Source organism: Sciurus vulgaris (genome assembly GCF_902686455.1).
Source record: "Sciurus vulgaris genome assembly, chromosome: 12".
In the NCBI taxonomy this organism is placed as follows: Eukaryota; Metazoa; Chordata; class Mammalia; order Rodentia; family Sciuridae; genus Sciurus; species Sciurus vulgaris.
In genome coordinates this window covers 79,652,766-79,674,273 of record NC_136473.1, presented here as the reverse complement: position 1 = coordinate 79,674,273, position 21,508 = coordinate 79,652,766, and the positions used below count along the sequence as shown (strand labels likewise).

The window sequence follows — 21,508 nt, the reverse complement described above, 5'->3', positions numbered from 1 at the left end:
TTATATGGTTCCGATTCTAAATGTTGGTGGATAAGGCCCATTTGCCTAACATGCGCTATGCCAAACACTGAAGCAATGAAATTTGCAACAGACTGTTCATTCATAAGGCAGTCAAAGTGAGGAGGTGGGGTGCCCAAGTCTCCAGTCCATCACCACTAAGGATAGGATGTAGGGTTATTTATGAGATAAAGAAGCAGGGCATTCTAAAGCATGGAGAGGTGATTGATGGTTAGGAAAGGTGACAGGACCAGTGGTATATGCAGGCATAATCAAAATTTCTGGCTTTTCTTAGAAAGCACATTCAGAAAATGGCACAGTTATCATATTCTGAGGGTTGAATTTTTGACCTCTCACATCAAAATGTCACCCGTAGAACACCTGTGCAGATCCAAGTGAAGGCTGATGGTTTTACCCGGTTTGAGATGGGCGAAGGCAGCCTTCAAGTTCCTGAGAAGGAGCTCAGGCAACTGTTACCATCATGACCGGTATAGCAGAGGTGCTATGTAAAGCTAAACTAAAGGAGTGCACGGCTTAGCTAGGTGACTTCTGCAATTGGTGATAAAAGCAATTAACTAAGGGTAAGTGAAGTCAGAGGATTTATTCAGTTTTGTAAGGACAATAAAACCACCCGAGAAGAGAAGCAGCATGGGATACTGGACAAAGCATGGATCTGAGAGACAGAAAATCTGGGTTCCAATGTCAGCTCTTCCCCCTTCTCTATGTGGTCTCAGAACATTTCCTTCACCCAAGTGTCATTTTCCTCATTCGTAAAATGGAACCGTCCCCATTTTCACAGAGTTGTTGACAGACGGAGGATCATGTGAGTAGAGTTCTAGCCTTGGGCAGGCAAGATACTCCTCTGTGTCTCAGTCTCTTCCACTGCTCAAAGATGGATCTGAAGGAGATGTTTCTGGAAGGCTGATAGGTAAATGCAATGTTCTGTGACTCAAACTGTGACCCCCCTCCTCTTCCTCTTCCCTCCCGCACTCCTTCCAGGGCTGGCCTTGCGCAGGCTAGGAGAGTGCTCCACCACTGAGCTGCCTCCAGCCTTCTTTGTTTTTTTTTTTTTTGCGGTGCTGGGGATCAAACCCAGGGCCTTATGCTTGTAAGGCAAGCACTCTACCAACTGAGCTATATCCCCAGCCCATCCCAGCCCTTTTTATTTTTCATTATGAGACAGGGTCTTGCTAAGTTGGCCAGGTAGGTCTCAAATGTGGGATCCTCCTGCCTTAGGCTCCCAAGTAGCTGGGATTATAGATGTGTGCCACTCTGCCTGGTTACTTATTACCTTCTTTTGTTGTTGTTGTTGTGGGGGAGGGGGTAACCCAGGATTGAACTCAGGGGCACTCAACCACTGAGCCACATTCCCCAGCCCTATTTTGTATTTTATTCAGAGACAGGGCCTCACTGAGTTGCTTAGTGCCTTGCTTTTGCTGAGGCTGGCTTTGAACTTGTGATTCTCCTGCCTCAACCCCCCCGAGCCACTGGAATTTACAGGCGTGTGCCACTGCACCTGGTACCCTATTACCTTCTTTTTTTTTGTAATATTTTTTCTAGCTGTCTATGGATGGACATGTGGTGCTGAGAATCCAACCAAGTGCCTCACATGTGCTGGGCAAGTTCTCTACCACTCAGCCACAAACCCAGCCCCCTATTACCTTCTTGATTAGCTCTGTACCTGAGTGTGACTCTCTGGAAAACCCAGAAGCCACTGGAATCCTGCCCAAAGACGGTGAGTGCTGACTCAGAAAAGACGCCCCCATGGGATGCGCCCTGGTGAGAGACTCCAAGGCTTGAGCATGGCTCACATCTTTGCTGGGCAGAATTTGGAAAGGCACTTGCCTAGGGCTGCTACTGGACAAGCCCAGTTAGGCTGGGCCTCCCTGACCCATCTAGTCACCCTTCACAGAGAACATGACTCTCATGGAGGTGTGCGAGCTGGCGGTTGGAGGAGCCAGCAAGATAGACCTTAGGCAGAGACTAGAATTTCAGTGCACCCTCCCTTCTTCCCACTCCTCAGCCCACTTTCTCTCCCTGAGCTCTCTCTCCTCGCCTTGCAGGGCTGCTGAGGAAAGTAATTCACACCATTCTGCAAATTTAAGCCTTTTATGGCTCCTCCAGAGGGCATTTGCATGTGGCACCTAGTCTCCAACCTTGGAGGTTAAAGGGAACCCAGCACACAGGCACCCCCAGCCCCAGGAGTGGCCAGGAGCCCACTCGAGGGCTGCACCCCCTGAAACCAATCTGAGCCATTCATTCCTTCAGCAACTATTCTTGAGCATCTACCACAGGTTCTGGGAATTAAATGGAGACCAGGGCAGACAAGGGTCCTCTCTCACAAAGCCTATAGTCCAAAGGGGAGCAGAGAAAGTGCAGGAAAACAGGAAAGAGATTAAACAAGTACCAATTGTGGTAAGTGCTATAAAGGAAGCAAAGGGGGGGGGGGGCTGGGAAAGAGAAGAGAAGTGGGAAGGGGTGGAGGGTGATTTAGATGGAGGGAAGCAGGAGATGAAAGCAGAGACTTGAGACCAGGGGATGGAAAGGGGCCTGTCTGGGAAGAGCAGGGCTTGGCAAGTGCCTTCCAAGTGAAGAGATATTTATAGGGAGATATTTATAGGGATTGAAGTCTTTTCTTTCTTTCTTTTTTCTTTTTTTTTTTGTTTTGTTTTGTACCAGGGATTGAACCCAAGGGCACTTAACCACTGAGCCACATCCCCAGCCCTTTTTATTTGAGACAGGATCGCACTAAGTTACTGAGGGCCTCGTGAAGTTGCTGAGGCTGGCTTTGAACTCATGATCTTCCTGCCTTAGCCTCCTGAGCCGCGGGGATTACAGGCATGCATCACCACACCTAGCAGGGATTGAAGTCTGAAGGCAGATCTTTCCATATGGGGATCTGATTGGGACTGAGAAAAATGTGTGATATAACCACGAAGGACTGGAGAGTGCATTGAAGGAAGGGTCCTGAAAAATAAACAATTTTGGATGAACCGGCAGTTTGGGTTGGGGATGTAGCTGAGTGGTAGAGTGCTTGCCTAGCATGCATGAAGTCCTGGTTCAATTTCCAGCACTACAAAAACCAAAACCAAAACAAACAAACAAAAACTAGTGGTTTGCCCAGTTAAGCAAACTATTGTCCAGAGAAGGGGGGAGTTTCTCCAGATAAATTGATTTTCAGTAAGTTCCTGAAGCAAATAATGACAGTTATATATTGGTTTGCAGTGTTATTTTCCTGGGCAAGAACTTTCTGGAATGTAGATGGCCTTAGTTTTATGGTGTGACCGCAGGTAGTCTCAGCTTTCAAAACTAGTGAGGCTGTGGTAGTGAAGTTGAGTCTTGATGAGTCTGACTAAGGTGGGGACAGTGAAGACACAGAAGTGGAGGGACTGGGACATGTTTTTGGAGAAAGACCAATGGCATTCACTAAATTGACTAGATGGGAAAGAGGAATCAAGGATGACTGTCAGGTTTTTGTCTTGAGCCACTGAAGAAGGGTGTACCATTTACTGAGAAGGGACGATGGCAGAGGATAAAAACAGGCTCCAGGATGATGGTGGTTAGAAGTTTCGTTTTAAACAAAAGTTCAGGATGTCTGTGAGACCCTTCAAGAGAAATGTCAAGCATATGTTTGGGCATGTGAGCCTCAAGGGTGGTGAACTGTCTTGGAGAGTTAAGTCAAAAAGTGGGCTATGGGAGTAGATAAAACTTCACCTTAGGAGAGAAAAGAGGGAGGGAGGAAAAGGGGGTGGAGGAGATGGCCCATAGGAGTGACCACCTGGAGACGAGGGTGGAGAAGGAACATAAGCAAAGGAAGCTGAGAAAGAGCAGCCCGTGAGGTCAAGGGGAACTCAGGAGTGTGTGGAATCACATTGCCAGTGTTCCAAGGAGGGAGTGGCTGATTGGGTTAAATGGTATAAATATGATGGGTACTTCTGGAAAGTATAGAATGATCTAGAATTCTCAGATAACTTCTTCCTTCCATTTACTATCTATGACTTTGAGCTTCATTTCGCTCACCTCTAAAAGGGTATAATGACACCAACTTCACAGATTTGGGGCAAGGTGCAAATAGATATTTTATAGGAAAATAATACTGTGCCTAAGGCAGACCCTAATTGTCTAAATTTGGTGGCAGTGACCGAGGAGGGCTGATACCAGTGAGATACAGTGGATGAGGAAAGGCAGGTCCACCTCTCACCTCCTGGTTCTCCCATCTCAACCTGCAGTGGAAGGACAGCTACGAAGAGGGAAATATGATGAAGCTGCCCCACTGGAGCTGAACAGAGGCTAGAGAAAAACACCAGCAGATGGAAGTCACAGGTGTGTTATCTGGGAAGAGGAAAGGATTCATGGAACTTGGGAAACTTTTTCATGAGTTTCTGAAATGGTTTCATCTGTTCATCAGACCCTCAAGAGAGGTGACTTCTCCCACATCCTTTCCCTCCCTGTTTACTCCTTCACATTCCCCATCCCTAGCTTAACTCAGGCCTGCATCATTTTTACGCTGGTCACTGGCCTCTCTCTCTGTTTCCAGCTAGACCCATCTTGTCAGAGGCCTTGCTTAGAATCCCTGAGAGGCTCCCCATTCCCTTCAATCCGCCACCCAATCAACAAGCTGTTTATGAAGGGCCTGCTCTTTGCAGAGTCCTGGTTAGGCACAGAGATTAATCTAATAAAGAACCAGAGATATATCCCTGTCCTGTGGAGCTTACAGTCTAGTAGGGAAGGCAGATGTGGGTGATTACCATGCTATCTGCAACTGGGGGGTTTCCAGAGCCCACGGATGGGGTGCTCGCCCAGATATGGCCATGGAGAAAGGCTCCTGGAAGAGTTGATATCCAAGCTGAGACCCAAAAGGTAAGTAAAAGGAGTTAGCCAGGGAAGGTGGTGGGTGAAAGATATGGAAAATCACAACCCCCAGGGAGAACAGGAAAACAATGGGCCCCAGGGAGAAAAGAAGAACAATGAGCTCTGGACTTTCACAATTTCCGGTATCTACAACTGTTCCCCTGACTGTTCCCTGCCATGACTCAACCTCACTCAACCCTCTAAAACTCAGGCCCCTGTTGTAACCAGGTGCCATTTTCCTCTTGAAAAAGTGCCCCTCCGCTGCTTAATAAAGCATCGCTGATGTGTTGAGGTCTGTCTCCGTTTTTTTCTTTCTCTTTCATTTGCTTTCATTGAGGGAATGATGAAATCCAAGCCCTTAGAAGGTCTTAGGAGCCTCACTGGCCATTACCTGCTGAGGACCAGCCACCGCATTGCGCACACACAGGGTTATTTGCAGTTTCGTAACTGCTGCTCCTTTAGCCTGTCCTACTTCAATGGTCCCTCCAAGACCAGTTCAGATGAGGCCTCCCAAGAAACCTGATGCCAGTCCTTACATCCTAGAGCCCTTGGTGGGCCTCCTGCCCCATGAGCTTGCCCTGTCTGAGCACGTTCCACTCACTAGAGTTGTGTGTTCACTCCTTTTTTCCTAACATGGGAATCCAGCATCTAGACAAGTGATGCTCACCTGTAATCAAATTTACTGGTCAGTGGAGGTAGGAGGATTCCAAGTTCAAAGTCATCCTGAGCAACTCAGCAAGACCCTGTCTCAAAATAAAAATATAAAAAGGGCTGGGAATGTAGCTCAGTGGTAGCAGGTCCCCGGGTTCAATCTCTTGTACCAAATAAAAAATGAATAAAATGGAAATCCAGGTAGGGCAGACAATGTCTCATTCATCCTGGTGTTCCCAGCACCTAATGGACCGGGCATATGGTAGACATTTAGTAAATACTCTGAAAAAAGAGAATTCTCCCCCTACTCCCCCCCCAAAAAAAAAATTGGAAAAAAAAAAAAAAAGTCGGGCAGGAGAAAATAAAGGACTTGTTTAAGAAACTGCAAAGGACAGTTCTAGGGAGACCTCAGAGACATTACGAAAGCTGTCTAGCTGCAAGTGAGATCAGGTTCTTAAGGAAGGTTCTCAAATGAGTTTTTCAAAATTCCAAATCCGATCTATTGAAGGGATTCGGAGGTTGAGTGGATAGATGACTTCTTACATCTTGCTCCAAGGGAAGATTTTCTGTAGGAACCCTCATAGCTGGGCAGACGGAGTGGACAGGATCCACTTTCTTTTTTCTACTCTCTCCACCCTTTCACTTCATCTCCACCCACCCCGCGGCGGAGAACCTTAGTCCTCTTCCCAACAGAGGTTTCCAGCTGTTGATGCCTGGATGGACCCGGCTGCAGGGAGGAGGAGGAAATTCTCTGTCCCTCCCTCCTTCTACATCTCCCCACCCTCCCTCCCTCCCCCTCCTCCCCCTGCCGGCTCACGGTCTCCCTCCCTCTTTCTCCTCCGAGGCTGTCGAGTCGCCTCGCAGCTGCGAGCAGCGAGCGCCCTGCTCCAGTCCGGGCTAGGAACTGAACTGTGAGCGCGGGTCCTGGAACCCCGGCCCAGGAGCGATCAGCCGGGGTCTGAGGCCGGGGCTAACCTCGGGGGCTAACCGAGGCGCGGAGCCGCAGAACCCGCAGGGCGGGAGGGCCGGCCGGCGCGCGTCCGGGCGAGTCCGGGAGCAGGACCGCGGAAGACAGCGAGACGGCCGCAAGCCGAGGGCAGAGGGCAGAGTGCAGAGAGCGGCCTGGCTTGGCGAAGGGCGCCGCCCGGCCGGAACCGACTTCGCCTCCCGGGACGGTGGCCCCTCGTGGGGCGCGGACCCCGGGTGGCCGCGGGTCCAGAGCGACTCCTCCGCGGCCGGCGGGGGGCGTGCCGCCTCCCAGCCCCGCCGCCCCAGCTCGGCCCGCCCGCCGCGTCGCCGGGGCATGTGAGCGGGAAGCCCAGGCTACCAGCCGCGAGGATCGCACGGAGGAGGAGCAGGAGCGCGGAGCCCCGAGCCCCGAGCCCAGCGCCTGGCTGAGTAGTAAGTGCGCCCCGCGCGCCTTGGTGCCCCTCTCCCCAGCCCTGCGAAGTTTGACACTCGCGCCCCCTCGTTTCTGGGCACACGCCGATCCTCTTCCCTCTGAGTTTCCATCCTTTGCAAAGTTTTTCGAGGAGAACCGGACCCTCACGGACCCCGAACAACGCCAGCAGAGCCCGGTCCTTGAGGAGAGGGGTGGCAGCCTGAAATGGCCGTGGGCGGCTATGTGTATGTGTGAGCACCACGCGAGCCGAGCCCCGGTCCTCCCCCGCGCCCCCAGCCCCACGCCGGCTACTAGCCGAGCCGCCGGGCGATTGGTCTTTTTCGCCAGCCCGACTATGCGCCCAGTTTAAGGATTTCCCAGCGGGAAGCCGAGGCGATGTGTGCGCGCCCCGCGTGGGGCTTGAGGGCCAGCGACAAGGCGCAGAGCTCCCCGGCCTGAATGTGTGAGGTGCCGGGGTGCGGGCAGCCGCGCACCCCTGCCCACCGTTCCAGGTTCGTTCCTGAGAGGACCAGCCGGGCGCCGCCTCCTGTTTGTTTTCTGCTCGCGCTGCTCGCGTTCCACCCCCACCCCATCCCAGCCTCTTCTTCCCACCCCGACCTCCCACCCAGGATGTTGGAGGGGGTCCTTTCACCCTCATTTCACCGCAGAAGCAAATTGTGCCTAGGGATAAGGAGATGCGGAGGCGGTGGTCGCTCAGTCCCAGCGGCTCGCCATTGTTTTCCCACCCCGCGCGTTCTGTACGTAAACACACACTCACACGTGTGTTTGTGTGTGTGTGTGTGTGTGTGTGTGTGTGTGTGTGTGTGTGTGGTGTGCACGCGCGTGTGTGCGCGCGCTTGCTCGTGTTGTTTCGAGTTCCCAGATGCGCTGGGATAGTCCGTGGGATCGCCCCGCTGTCCGCCTGGGTGTTCCGGCCGGCGGTGCCCCATTACTTAACCGGGGCTGCGGAGGTTCGATGAGCCGGGTTTGCCGGAGAGTCTCGGGCGGGGCCGCGAGTCCGGCCTGGGCGGGAAGTGAATTTTGAACTTCAGCCTTGGACCTTTCCGGGAGGACCCCGAACGCTGGAGCTGCGGCTCCCGCCCTGAAGGGCCCACGGCAGCTGCAAGGACTCCTCTGGCGCTCTTGGCAGCCGCCTCCGTGACAGGGGCTTGGAGGAAGCCGGGGAGTTTTCCTGGGAAGTTTGCTTTAACTCTGTGGGAATTTCCGGGCCGAGCTCCTTGGCGCTGGCGCTGGTGAAGGGGTCTGGCCAAAGACAGCCAGAGAAGATGCTGCTGCTGCTCTGGGCGGGGTTTCCACAGACCCAGTTTCCACTGTGCTCGCTTAGGAAGTGCCTAGCCAGATGCTGGGATTCAGCACAGTTGAGTCCTAGTTCCCCATCGGGGCGCAGCGAGTTCCTTAACTTTTCTGGACTCTCTCTTATGAAAACAGGCAGAATTGCGCTCCCAGCTTTGAATCTGGCATATAGTGATCCTTTGAAGGGCACCGGTGTGGAGGACATGAACTCCACGACGGTAGGGGCCCACTTCCTTGGACCACCGAGAACCAAGTGTAGCCTTGTGATTAAGCTCCAGGCAGCTGGAGTTAGACCCAATGCTACCACCAGTAGTATGACTTTGGGCAGTTTGCCCAACCCCTATGCCTTAGTTCCCTCATCTTTAAAATGGGGCTGATCTGAACAGTACCTACCTCTTTGTGTGCTCTTGAGAATGAAAAAGCTAAGCGCCTAATACCTGGTAAATGTTAGCTCAGTGGGAGGGCACTTGCCTAGCATGCCAGAGGTCCTGGGTTCCATTTCCAGCAATGCAAAGATTGACTTTTACTACATTATTATTATGAATTTCTTTCTTTTTTTTTTTTTTGGTGGTGCTAGGAATGGGACCCAAGGCCTGGTGCTTGTTAGGCAATGCTTTACCACTGAGCTGTACCCCAACCTGTGCCATCATTAAGTGAACCTGCGCACAGCCCAGAAGAGCATTCTGGCATTGCGCCCACTTAATCAATTTAATAGTTGTTCACTGAACTCCTGTTCCCCATTTCTGATTCTGGCTCTTCAGGCCAAACTTATGGTTCCTACTCCTCATCTAGTTCCATTTTCTTGAGTTTTTTTTTTTTTTTTTTTTTTTTCTTTCGTTTTTCCTCCCTTACTTCACAATTTTTGTGAACAGCATTTCATCTGTACTGATTTTTAAAAATCAGACAGGGTCCTGCCACAGTATTCTTTCCACGGAAACTGGGCCCCAGGAAGGAAGCCTCTCCAAAAGGGCGTCCCCTGGGCATTCTTGGCCAGGGCTGCTGGCTCAGGATTGGATGTGCATTTGTGTCTCTGGGGCTGTGTGAATTTCCAGAGAGAGGAGCCCAGGTGTCAGGAGCCCAGGGGAAGAGTCAGGTGGGACGGACCTGGCTGTCCCTGGAGGAGCCGTGCTCTCCCTGGGTGGTGTCTGCATTTCCTGCTGCTGGGACTCACTTGGGAGCCTGGAATGGCCCAGCTGCCAGGGCACACTGGGAATGGGTTTTAGGTTAGTGAGGGACAAACGAGCCACCTCTACCTTTCCACTAGTAGTTGGAGGATTTTCTGGGTTTGGGTTAGGCATAAGCTCCTTGTCAGATTGTGACTACTGCAAGCACAAATAAGGGGTGGGAGATCCAGAGGGAGGGCGACAGGCTGCCTGGGACAGGCCCCTGTCTTGCTTTCTCTTACCCTATTATCCTGCCCCAGGCATGGGGGAGGATGGCCAGAGAATCAATTCTTGGTGCTTGGAGACCCTGCAGGTGGTAGCTTTCTTGGATGAGACCCACATTGAAGACACTCTGTTTCATTCTTTAACAGAAACTTGCTAAAGGAATGTGACAGTCAAGTACCAGCCCTTATGCCAGGCAGTGGGTAACGGGTGAGCAAGACAGGTAGCATGCCTGCCTTCAGAGAGTCTTTCTTTTTTTTGGGGGGGGGGGGGTGTTTAGTACTGGGGATTGAACCCAGGGTGCTTTAAAATGGGGCTACATTCTCAGCTCATTTTTTTTTTTTTTTTTTCTATTTTGTGAGGACTCTTGCTAAGTCTTGCTGAGGCTGGCCTTGAACTTAATATCCTCCTGCCTCAGCCTCTAGAGTCACTGAGATTATAGGTATGTGCCACCAAGCCCTGCCAGAGAGACTTCTTTCTAAAGGGGGCTGGGGGGACCAAGATAGTAGTGGTTCATGGTATGTGATATGAAAGATGGGACAGAGGGTGGAGGCAGGTGGCAGGTGACTCTGGATTGTCCTCCCTGGGGAGAGGACAGCCCCACACAGGCCCGAAGATTTAGGAGGAGCCAGCTGCACAAAGACAGGAAGAAGGGGATTCCAAAGGAAAACCCCCTGCAGTCAGAAGAGCAAACAGCTATGTGGCTGTGGATCAGAGCTAGACCTGGTCCCTTCTCACCTGGTAGGATGGTTAGAAGCCTGTCTTTTATTGCCAGAGCAATGGGAAGCTATTAGAAAGCAGGAGGGTGAAAGTCTTGATTTATGATTTTTAAAGATTATTCGGAACACAAGAGGCAGTAATCATAATTGCCCCAGGGGAGAGAAGTGGTGGTTAAGGGAAGAAAGATTTTGTTTTTCCTTTTGTCCTTTCTGAATTTATACCATATGCATGTATAAACTTTACCAAAAAACCAAAAAGTATAGTTAACAAAGAACAACTTATCACCTGGAAAGTGATAGTAAAAAGTGCATATAAAAAGAAGAGGGGGGAAAAAAACAGGATACAAGCTGTGTAAGTATCAATTTTGTAAAGATATAATGATCTGTATACCCATGTCCATCATGCATACAAACAGAAGACCGGACACATGCATCAGATGTATATAGAGGTTAACTTGGGACATTGGACATGGATAATTTTTATTTCCTCTTTTAATCTTCTGTTGGTTTTTCCAGTCTTCTACAACGATCATAAATTACTTTTATAAGTGAAAAAAAAAAAAAAAGTGAAAAGGAGAGATGGCTTTGGCCTGAAGGGGAGTGAGAATGGAATTGGTGGCGGGTAGACAGGCTGCTTGAGAACTGAGACGGGGAGGGTTCTTTGGATTAAGGTAGACCAATGGGAGACCCAGGTCCACCTGAGTAGAGCCCACAGGTCTTGCTGACAGTTTTGGTAAATGTGTTACGCCCTTGCCTACAGAGGGCTTCCCACCTGAACTCTGACTTTGTGATGAGGAGTGTTGGGATCAGTAAGGGTGACGAGTGATTCCCAACCTTGGGTTCCATCTGCCATCATATCCCCATCATTCCTCATGATGGGAAGAGTCCCAACCTGGACATTTTGCTACTTTGATAATTAACAGATTCAGAGAAATGTGTATACAGTGAGAAGGACTTACAGCCAGGAGAGACATTTGTCATTTATCACTTCCAGGCTTATTTTTCCATCTGTGAGATGGGACAACAGCAGTTGAGAATACCTCCTCTTAGAGCTCTTGAAAAGCTCGTGGCAGCTGTGCGCCGTGGATGATAAAGGCTGCTGCTGAGCTGGCTTCTTCCTTCAAGGGACCTAGGTGTTCTTCCCCTGGAGGGGTGGCTATGCCTGTCTACTAAGGTATTCTCCTCTGGGGGTGCCTCAAGATGGCCTTTCATTGGGCAGTTCCCTGGGTAAGCCTCCAGGAAGCTGACACCACCGGAAAAAGTGGATTCAGAGGCAGCTGGACTAGGGTGCCCCCTCCCCCAGCACATTCAGGGGTGAAGCTGTATTTGAAAAGAGCTCTGTGCTGGGAAGGCCAGCCTGCACAGTAAATCGTGCTTTGAATGGGAGTTATTTTTGTGCTCACTGTTTGCTTAAGAGGGCTGCTCCTGCCTGAACTCGCAGCAGCCCTCACCCTTGGCTAGTCCCTTTCCAGAACCCAGATACATTAGCCAGGGTGGCTGTCAAATGCTTGTTACCAGATGGGGAACCAGAATTCATGGAGGATGGCTTCTGCATCTCCCGTTATCTCCCTACCCCATGCTGGAGGGCCTGCAGTGGATGCTGGTTCTGGCCTGGTGACACTCTGTCTTGACTTTCTCTTCTTTAGCCTTGGGAAGTCTTGGTTAGGAGATTTACTACAGGCCAGCTCAGCAAGGCTGCTCCAACCTCTCCCAGTTTCTCTGATGGGGTCACTATGTTTCCTTTAAAATGCTTATACTTGGGCCAGGGTGGGGCTTCACACCTGGAATCCTGTAATTCCAGCAACCGGGAGGCTGAGGCAGGATTGCAAGTTCAAGGCCAGCCTCAGCAATTTAGTGAGGCCTTAAGTAACTTAGTGAGACCCTGTCTCAAAATAAAGAATAAAAAGGACTGGGGATGTAGCTCAGTAGTAGAGCACCCCTGGGTCCAATCCTCAGTTTTAAAATAAATAAATAAATAAATAAATAAATAAATAAACAAATAAAATTTTAAAATGCATATGCTTTCCTGAGCAGCCCAGATGTGGCAGTTCCTCCTGAGGGTGCCTGTTCATACCCAGGGACCTGGCCCAAAGAGACCAGAGCTCCAAAGCCTTCCTAGTCCCCTAGAAAAAGGGGTCCATCCATTCCTCATGGGTCATGGCATAGAACCTCCCAGATTCCAGGTATATTCTTGGTTCTGGTCCAGGACTTGGCAGGGCTCTGGATGTGCTGTGTGGGCCTGGCATCTCTGAGCTCCAAGTGTGCACGTGGGATGTCCCAAAGGAGCTGAGATTTGTCCTCAAATGTGAGGATTCCAGCCTTGGGGAGGGGCGTGTATGGGACAGAAGGGAGAGGAAGAAAGAAGTAGGGACACTATCCCCATCAGCTGCTACCTTCTTTCCTAAAGAGCATTCAACTACCCAGGCCCTTTTGGTCTCTGGAAAGCCTGACACAGGGAAGCCATCAAACCTGGAATTCAGTTCCCTTGATAGGAACAGCATTCAGACTCCTCCCCCACCCCATGCTCCCCGCAGCAATGGCCTTAGCATTTAAATGGCCTTGGCACGAAGCCCCATAAGCTGTCCATGGGGTTGGGGGGAAGGGTATTAGTGTTACCCCCCATGTTGTGCCCCCGTGTCTTCTGGGGACAGGTCCAAGGTAGGATTTCAGTGCTTTGGCTCGAGAGGAGAAAGGGGAAGGGGCCACCTCTGGGCAGCGGCTCTCCTGGCGCCCTTCCCCCTGTTGCTTTGGTCTGTAATCCCTGCCAGGCCTGGAGCTCCCTGGGGGATCCGCCCCAGAGGAGGCCAGACTGTCTCCTCCCTCTGCCTTACCTCCCCCAGTCCCCGCCTCCTGCTTGACTCAGAATGGAATGTGCAGTGAGCCTGTGGAACAGGATGGGGTGGGAACGAGTTCCAGTGGGCTTGCTCCCGCCCCTTCCCATCCCCCTTTGAAGGGGTGGCCAGGAATGCCACCCAGGTCCCATGCCAAGCTGGGGCAGAGGTGGGTGCCGGCGGGGTCCAGGCCTGGCCATTTGCAGGAGCAGCCAGTGCAGGGGATTTCCTTGTAATTCCTGGCTAGGGCAGGTGGGGAGTTGAGGCCAGGGACACTGCAGGCAGAGCAGCCTGGATCCAGTAGCCACTGTGGCCCACCCAGGACCAACTTTGTTGACTTCTTTTTAAAACTTGTGGCTTATATTAATTTTCTTATTTCTATAGTTGCTAGAAACAAACACATCCGTGTGTGTGACTTTTGTTATCAAAATGAAAAGGATTTAAAATATATCCAAAATAGCCAGTGAAACAGAAATCTGTGTTTCCATGAAAGACCAAGAGGAATCAGGGTTTAATCAATACTAGGCAGCAGAAGAGGGTCCCAGGTAGGAGGGGTACAAGAAGACAGGCACGGGTCCCCTGGAATTCCTGGTTAGGGGACGTGGGGCTCCTGAGGCCTCCAGCCTAGGCCCTGGTACATGGGAGAGGCAAAGTCTTGGCTGGAGCTGCCTCATAAGGACTCAAAAGAATGAGCTCTCTTGGCCTAACAGGCAGGACACAGCCCTCTGCAGGGCAGGGGCCGGTTATCTCTGGGGTGTGAAGCTCTCTGCACTCTGCCTGGACAGCCACTGCCCGTCTCGGCCCTGTTGAGGCTTTGGTTCTGAGCCTGGTCCCTGAAGGGTGGGTAGGGTTGGAGGGAAGGGAAAAGGTCAGTGGGGAGGGCGCCTGGGAGCAGGTGGGCCAGGGCTCTCAGCACAGGTGCAGTGAGGGGCATGTGGATCGCTGGTGTTGAAAGCAGGACGGAGCCACTTCTCTGGCTGGCAGGGCTGTGTGTGTTCACGGGCAAGTGGGGCCTGTGCTCTGGAGGTCCTCCTCGGGTCCACCGGGCCCCTGGGGAGCCTGGCAGCAGGTCCTCCGAGGGGTCCTGGGAGACCTTAGAACATGTCAGGAAGGAACGAGAAATGACTGGGAGGAAAAGGAAACCCCAGAACAGAGACCCTAGTAGAGGAGAGGCAGAAGGGGTCCCGCTCTCCCCACTTCCTGGGCTTCAGTCCTCCAGAGCTCCGGGGGCCCCAAGCAGATTGGGATTTCAATCCCCTACTCACCCTCCTCCCCTCCCTTTGCCTTTGGCAGGGTCTTGGTACCTCATCATGACTCACTGCCTCACCCAGGCCGGGGTGAGGGTCTGGAGGGAGAGAGGAGAGGTGAAAAAGAGCCAGGCAGGGGGCCAAGGGGGATTCCCTGGCAGGGGGGAGGCCACTCTTCTCAGTTGGAGTGGAGGGCTCTCGGCCTCCACTAACAGGTGCCCTGGCCAGTGAACTCCCAGGGAGTCGATCAGGAAACAGGGTCAGAGAACAGGAAGGGGCCCCGGGTCAAACCTTGCCTTGGGTACAGGTAGGTGGCAGGAGGACTTTCTCTCTGGTTTCTGAGGGAGGCAAGGGATAAACTTGACTGCCATCTGCTAGAGAATTGTTGTCACGAGTGATGGGGCTCTTCGGGTTGTGCAGTGTACAGTCTCTGCCTGTACAACTGGGCATGATGGCCGTGTTGGGACTGGCTCAGAGGAAGCTCCAGGGATCCACCACGGTTTTCATAATGTCAGTTCCCCTTCTCTTCTACCAGGTTTGCTGGACTTTAGATACAGATTCCTCAAGATGGCGCCTCCATTGGGGGGTGATTTTGGCTGTGCTACCTTTTTCTGGGCACTGATTGATGTGGGGCTCAGGGGATCAAAATTGGGGGCTTGTCTGAGTGTGTTTGGCAGGTGAGAGAGGGTCTGTGGAGCTGGATGGTCGCTCTCTGTTGAGTCAGGGTTGTCTGTCTCATTGACCACAAGTAGAAGTGTGAGCCACCTGGACTGGGTTACGAGCTCAAGAGGGAGGCTCCTGCATCAGCTGACAGCCCTCCCCAGATCCTTTTGCTGCCCCTCAACCCAGGGGGCCTTTGTATCCCTCCCTTCCTCTCCCACCATCAAAACTCCTTGTCCCTTGGCCTGCAGGGGATCCCTGCTGTTTGATCTCTAAGGAGAAAACCAGCCAGTCAGATTTGACCAGTCTAGGTGCATGGCCTGGTGGTAATTAACAGGCAGTTCCAGAGCCTTTTAACCAGTATTGCTAACCAGCTACCTACCTGCTACCTGCAGGGCCTTATTAATTGAAAAGGTGGTTTTACAATGGGAACCTAGGGGATGGGGAGGCAGGGGGGCCCCCTGCAGGGGCTGCTCCCTTCCTTCTTCTGTCCACTCAGCAGATATGCAGGAGTGCTGGCCTGGGGCCTGTGCCCACCAAGCGGGGACCAGAAGACCACGAGACCTGCACAGGCCTTTCCCAGCTTTGAGAAAGGTAAAGAGAAGTGAGTGACCAATACAATAATGGCTGACATGTGAGGCAGGGAGGTGCAGGGTGCTTCAGGAGCATCCAGGAGGCCACTCAATCCAGATTTGGGCAGTTAGGGAAGACTCCCTGTTAGCCTAGGAGATAGCTTGGCAAGAGAAGGGTATAAGGGCAGATCCCCCTGCATCTTCCTCCCATGGGCCCCATCGGGGTCTCCCGGGGCATATTGAATGGTCCTGTCCCTTACCAAGGTCCTGGGCACATCTTGACTGGGGGACAGAGTGAATGGTGGGCATTTAAAGACAGGTAGCCAGAGCCCCTGGCACGCAGAGGCCTTGTTTGTCTAGGAGCTGGGTGGCTGGCCCCAGAACCTGAGTTTTGGTGTGCGCTCCCCTGTGGGGTGCTGGGGTGCGGCTGCCTGTGGTTCCAGTGGGGCTTGGGCTACCCGGGCATTGGAACCTGCGCATCTCCAAGGTGTGTGTGCGTGTGCACATGCACACACTCACAGGGCCAACTGCAAATTAGCCAGACAGGCGTGAAATGCCTTCGCTGCTTCTCTCCTCTCCTCCCGTCTCTCCCTACCCTCCTGAAAATCAACAACTGTGTCAACAGCAGGGTGATTGTGCTTGGCCAGCAGCCTCCGGGGCTGCCAGGGCCGGGCAGGTGCTGGCAGGGGCTGCAGAGCCCCACGCTGGGTGCAGGCGGCCTGGCTGCCAGGGCTGTAGGATAAACAAGGCCGCACACAGGCTCGCTGGGAAGCGAGGCCACGGGCAGGCAGGAGGGGAGAACAGGTGTCCCAGGAGCTCACAGACACAAAGGGCCTCTTGTCTCCTCCTCCCCTGCGTGGCCCAGGGAACAGCCCCCTCTCCTCCCTCCCCTCAGGCTCCGCCCCAGCCCAGTGACCAGGTCAGCCAGGGTGCTGTGGTGCAGATCCCCTGCCTCTTGGTGTTTGTTTGTTCTTGCTTGAGGCAGAGGTGCGGAGACAAGAGGCCTACCTCTGAACAAATCTGCTGGCCCGAGGCCTCCACGAGTCTCAGTTTCCCCACCGGGAAGAGAACCAGATCACGTTGCCTTGCTGAGGCATCGAGGAGATGGGAAGAGCACCTGGAGCTTTTGAGAAGGAAAACTCGCTGTGGGGAGTGATAGAAGCGGGGGTTCCATGTGGGATTTGGGCCTGGGACTTGGCAACATCTTCCTCTTGACCTCTTTATAAACAGACCTTTACCCGTGCCAGGCCCTGCGCTAGGGACTGGGAGGCAATGGAGAATGATGCGTAGCGGCAGACAGGCGACTTCTGGAGCCAGGCTGCCTGTGTGGTCTTGGGTATGGTTACTTAACTTCTCAGAGTCTGTTTCCTCAACTCTAAAATGGAGGTGATAACAGGAGTACCTGCCTCATGCTCATGGAGCTGTGGTAATGCTGGGATCTGTGGAGATGTAAAGCAAGTGTGGCATATAATAAGGGCTGTATCTGAGATGCCTGTACTGTTCCTGTCCCTGAGAGAGTATTAGGGGTTTAAATCTAGCCAGAGCCTGAGAGGCAGACAAGGGAACAAATAAGTGCAGTCCAGTCAAGTACTCAAGGCCAGTGGTGCCCAAGGTCTCTAGAATTCCCTGAGGAATGAATGATCCACCCTTCTAGGATTGTTACGGAAGGGGATGTGAAGGAGGGGGGACATTGGGGCTGGGTTTTGAGTGAGGTGGAGGAGTTTGCGCTTCAGGAACGTGGGAAGGGCCTTCTGGGCAAGGGCACCCAGGAAGCCAGAGCCCCGAGGTGCGAAAGTGCATGTCTGTGCCTGACGTGCAATTTTGTGCAGGTGACAGTTGAGGTGGCCTGGGCTGTGAGGAACCTGTACAGTGTGGGAGATGCCAGTGAGGCTGCCCCTCAGCATCTTTCTCTCTCCTTCATACCCCACCGCATTATGCCCAGGTCATCCCCACTCCTTCTAGAATATTCTTCAGTTCATAGAGAGTCAGGATGGTGTAGTGAAAACATCATGGGGTATTAGAAAGCTCTAGATACAAAACTTCTGGATTTTGAGTCTTGATACTGGCTGTTTATCTGCTTTCTTTGAGCTTCACTTTCCTTATCCAAAAAACGGGAGCGATCATCTCTCCTCCCTGAGGACGAGAGGAAAGGAGCACGAGATGGGGTGCGTGTGGCGAACCTCTCTGGGCCTCAGTCTCTATCTCTATAACAAGGGGTCGCGGCCTGTGTCCTTCTTCCCATGGTTTTCTAGTGGTGATAGGCCGGGCTGCCCTTCACTTGGGTAGATAGGTCAGGTGGAGGCCCAGGGGGTTGGTGCTTGCCTTCCAGGGTCCCAGCCAGGCCCGGCTGGATGAAGCAGAGGGAGCCCGACCCTGAGGTGGAGCAGCACTGGGTGCAGGACCCTCTTTGTGGTGCCTGGGTGCTGCTCAGGCAGCAGGGCACCTGTCCTGCTTTTCCTTGTGGGGAGAAGCCCCCAGAGCCCTCTGGCCTCTCCCCCATGACTGACTGGTGTTTGAGAGCCCCCGGGGACACTGAGGTCCCAGTGTAGCTTCTGCTGTGACACGTGTGATGCATGCCCCTTCCCTGTGCCCTCAGGCCCATGACTTAACCTCCTGGAATTTAACTTCACCCCTTTGCAACTTGAGAAGGACATTTTGACCCCTTCTGAGAGAAAAGGAGACTGCTGGGCTGGCTGTCATCATCCTCCCTGGCAGTCTCAAAGTCCAGATGTGGAGCTGGACACTCTGCCACCTTCCTGTCCCTATGCTGTGCCCTGCCCTCACGGTGTGCTCCTGTGAGTCTTACTCAGGGGAAACCAGCAAACGTTCCGAGTTAGGAGGGGTGGCCAGCCTCTGTACCCCACATTGTGCATACGAGAAAGTCGCTGTTCAGAGAGGTGGCTTTGCTTAGGTGGCAGGGTTTCCCTAGTGCCCCCTTGGCTGTGCATCTGCAGGGACGAGGCTGGCCCATATGGTGTGTCTGACCCTGCGCAAAAAACTGACAACCTGCTCCGACATCTTGCTGTCTCCTGGCCTCCTGCCCTGGCGTCTTGCCATTGGTTTTGAAAAACTGATGATGGGAAGGGCCCGGAGCGTCGGGAATGTCTGGAGTCCCTTGGATCGCCTGACAGCCACAGGGAGCCCAGCCCGAGACAAGATCCAGAAGGATGTTGTACCTGGCAGAGGCCTCCATTCTCCTTGCCTCTCTTACTTGCCCCTGTGGCTGTACCTGGTGTAGACAGAGTCCCACTTCCCATTCCACCCTGTGGCCTTTTCTCAGGTGGCCATGAGGTGAACTGAGGTCAAGGAGAGGGGTTTGTGTGAAGGGGAACACTGGGAGTCAGCACTGGGGACACTATTCTAGGTTCACCTGGCCAGGTGGTCAGATGGCCTCACAGGTACCCTGGAAACTGCACAAGTCAGAGAGAGGGGATTTTTCCAGAGACCTGGTCCCTATTTACATGCAATTTGCGTATAGCCAACACACCAAACACAATTTTAATCTGTCCCTGGGCACATTCAGATTTGTTTTTTCCTGTTGTTCTTTCCAAAGATGGCTGCTTCCATCTGTGTGCCTTTTCACCCCTGTCCTGTCTTCCCCTTGTGACCTCTCTTATAGGGAGGGCAGGGCACTGGGAACAGGGAGTCATCTTGGGGTTGTCCCCGTCTTCTGTGGGATCTAGCCTCCCTGGGGTTAGCACGAAAGGCTGGCCCTCCACTGCTGTTCCTGAGCAGGAGCACGGGCCTCCCTTCCTCACCCCAGCAGCCTGCATTAGGGAACAGGTGTCCACGTGCTTGGCACTCAGTAGGTGCTCAATAAATGTGAGGATGAAGCAAAATTAGAGATAGAAGGTGGGGGCACAAAGGCATACCAGACAGGCTGGGCCAGGCGTGTACCTGTGAAAGGGGGTTTGGGCAGGGGAGTGGGCCTGGGGGGGTCCTAGGGTGGGAGGAGTTGACTTCCCTTCAGTGACAGTGGCCTGAAGAGGCCTTTCTTTCTCTCCCCAGCTTGTAGGATCTTGTGTTGAGGATGAGAGGAACAGAAAGGAAGAGGCCGATTATTTTGTTTTCCAGATCGAGAGTCTGTTATTAGCAATTTATTACATCCGGGTCTCCAGCCAAGCACATTCTGTTCTCCAGTGCTGGGGGAAGACGCTTGGGGGACATGGCAAGAGGTTGGACAGGAAGGAGAAATGGATCAACAGTTTTATGATTGACGATATGGTGTCTTGGCCTGTGCAAGGGGACAGTTTAATACGGGGCCAGTGTGAGCCCAGCCCTGTGTGAGGAGGCGCCTTCTGCATGGCCTGGGAGGCAGCCAGGAGCGCAGGGGAGCAGGCTCTCCTCCCACACTCATGCCCCCAAACCCTGGCCTAGGGTTTCTCATTTCTCTGTGAAACAGGTTCAGAGCAGTGACTCTCAGAACAGAGTCACAGAGCTTCTCAAGCAGCAGGGAAGACCCTTCAAGGAACAGGAGAGCTGGTGTGTTAGGATCCAGGAAGAGAGGGAGCAGGCAAGATGGCCACCCCTGTGGAGAGGACGGTGCACAGGCAGAACAACCCCCTTCTTGCAAATGTGCTGAGCTGGTGGAATTTCACGTGGTGGCTGCAAGATTGGGGCGGTAGATAGAGCTCTGCGGGCGCCTGGGCTGTGTGCGCAGGTTGTCGTGTGGGGGTCCCGGAAGAGAATGGAGAGGGCAGGGCCAGCACCCCTTCCTTCGAGCTGGCCTCCATGCTACCCAAGGCTCATGGCTGGTCTCCGTTCCTGGAGGCAAGTCCCCTACCTCCATCCATCTCTCACGTAAGTCAGCCTCCTTCGTCCTCTTGTTTCCCCCTCATCCGTCTCCTAGCTGTTTGTCTTTGACTACGAGTAGCTACATCACTCTTCGAGAGCATCCCCCATAGGGGAACACCATGGTAGGCCACGCTAATGGAGGGAGCCTTCCAGGGTCACAGATGGTGGTGCCTGATCCCCTGGGCCTCTGGAGGGAGCAGAGGCTGTTTATATTCATTATTTATTTATATTTCATTTTTTGGTCCTGGGGCTTGAGCCTGGGGTGCTTTACCACTGAGCCATATCCTCAACCCTTTTTAAAATAAAATTTATTTTGAGACATGATCTCACTAAGTTGCTTAGGACCTTGCTAAGTTGCTGAGACTGAGGCCTTGAACTTGAGATTCTCCTGTCTCAGCTTCCTGAGTTGCTGGGATTACAAGCGGGTGCCACCATGACCGGCCAGAGACTGCTTTTCGAGTGAGCCACCCAGATGGTGGTTTCTTGAATTCCAGCCAATCTCCAAGCTTGGCTCCATTGGATGGTTGTCGATGGGCAGGTTCACGATATGAATAAGAAGCTCTGGTGGGACTCTGGGAAGGCCACTGCAGAGAATGTGTGTTGGGTGGTCTGGAAGAGGGGTGTTAGGCGGTAAGAGTGTGTCCCCCCATGGCCACATCACCCTGAGTCGGGTTGGTGGGTTGGTGGGTTGGTTACTTGCCCTCTGTTCTCTGGGTTGGCATCCTCCTCAGCTAGCTCAAGGCTAGCCAGGATTTCATGAAGGGATGGATGCTGAGATTCAACTCATGAGAGTGTATTGAACAGGACTCAGGATTCCATCAGCAACCCCTGTGTTCTGCTAAGATGACCGTGTTTGTAGGACACCTTGGGCCAGGTGTTGTAAGGAACAACAGTGGCTGAGATCCAGGCTGAGAGAGCCCTGCTGGGATGGGCAGGCATCCCATTAGTTTATACTACAGTTAGGCGGAGACCACCCAGCCTAGCGGGAACCTTGGACACAGGCCACAGAGCTGGGACTTTGTTGACAATGGGGAACCAGAGAACTTTCAGAATGGGTGGCTCATTCATTCAGGCTGAAGCATCTCTCATTGTCCATGAAAAATTCC

General features: G+C 52.8%; 1 protein-coding gene across 10 annotated transcripts in view; it reads left to right on the top strand.

Annotated features, from left to right (window-relative positions):
* Positions 1–6,357: 6,357 nt before the first annotated feature.
* Positions 6,358–21,508, top strand: part of SOX13 (SRY-box transcription factor 13) — a 43,621-nt gene continuing 28,470 nt past the window's right edge. For 3 of the 10 annotated variants that reach the window (XM_079107401.1, XM_079107400.1, XM_079107397.1), the window contains exon 1: positions 19,561–20,408. In XM_079107401.1, coding sequence (XP_078963527.1) covers positions 20,296–20,408 — 113 coding nt within the window. In that variant the 5' untranslated portion in view covers positions 19,561–20,295. Of the gene's footprint in view, positions 6,901–9,086; positions 9,418–19,557; positions 20,409–21,508 lie in introns of those variants that run through there. The other 7 variants (XM_079107399.1, XM_079107398.1, XM_079107407.1 and 4 more) reach the window with 5 other exon arrangements.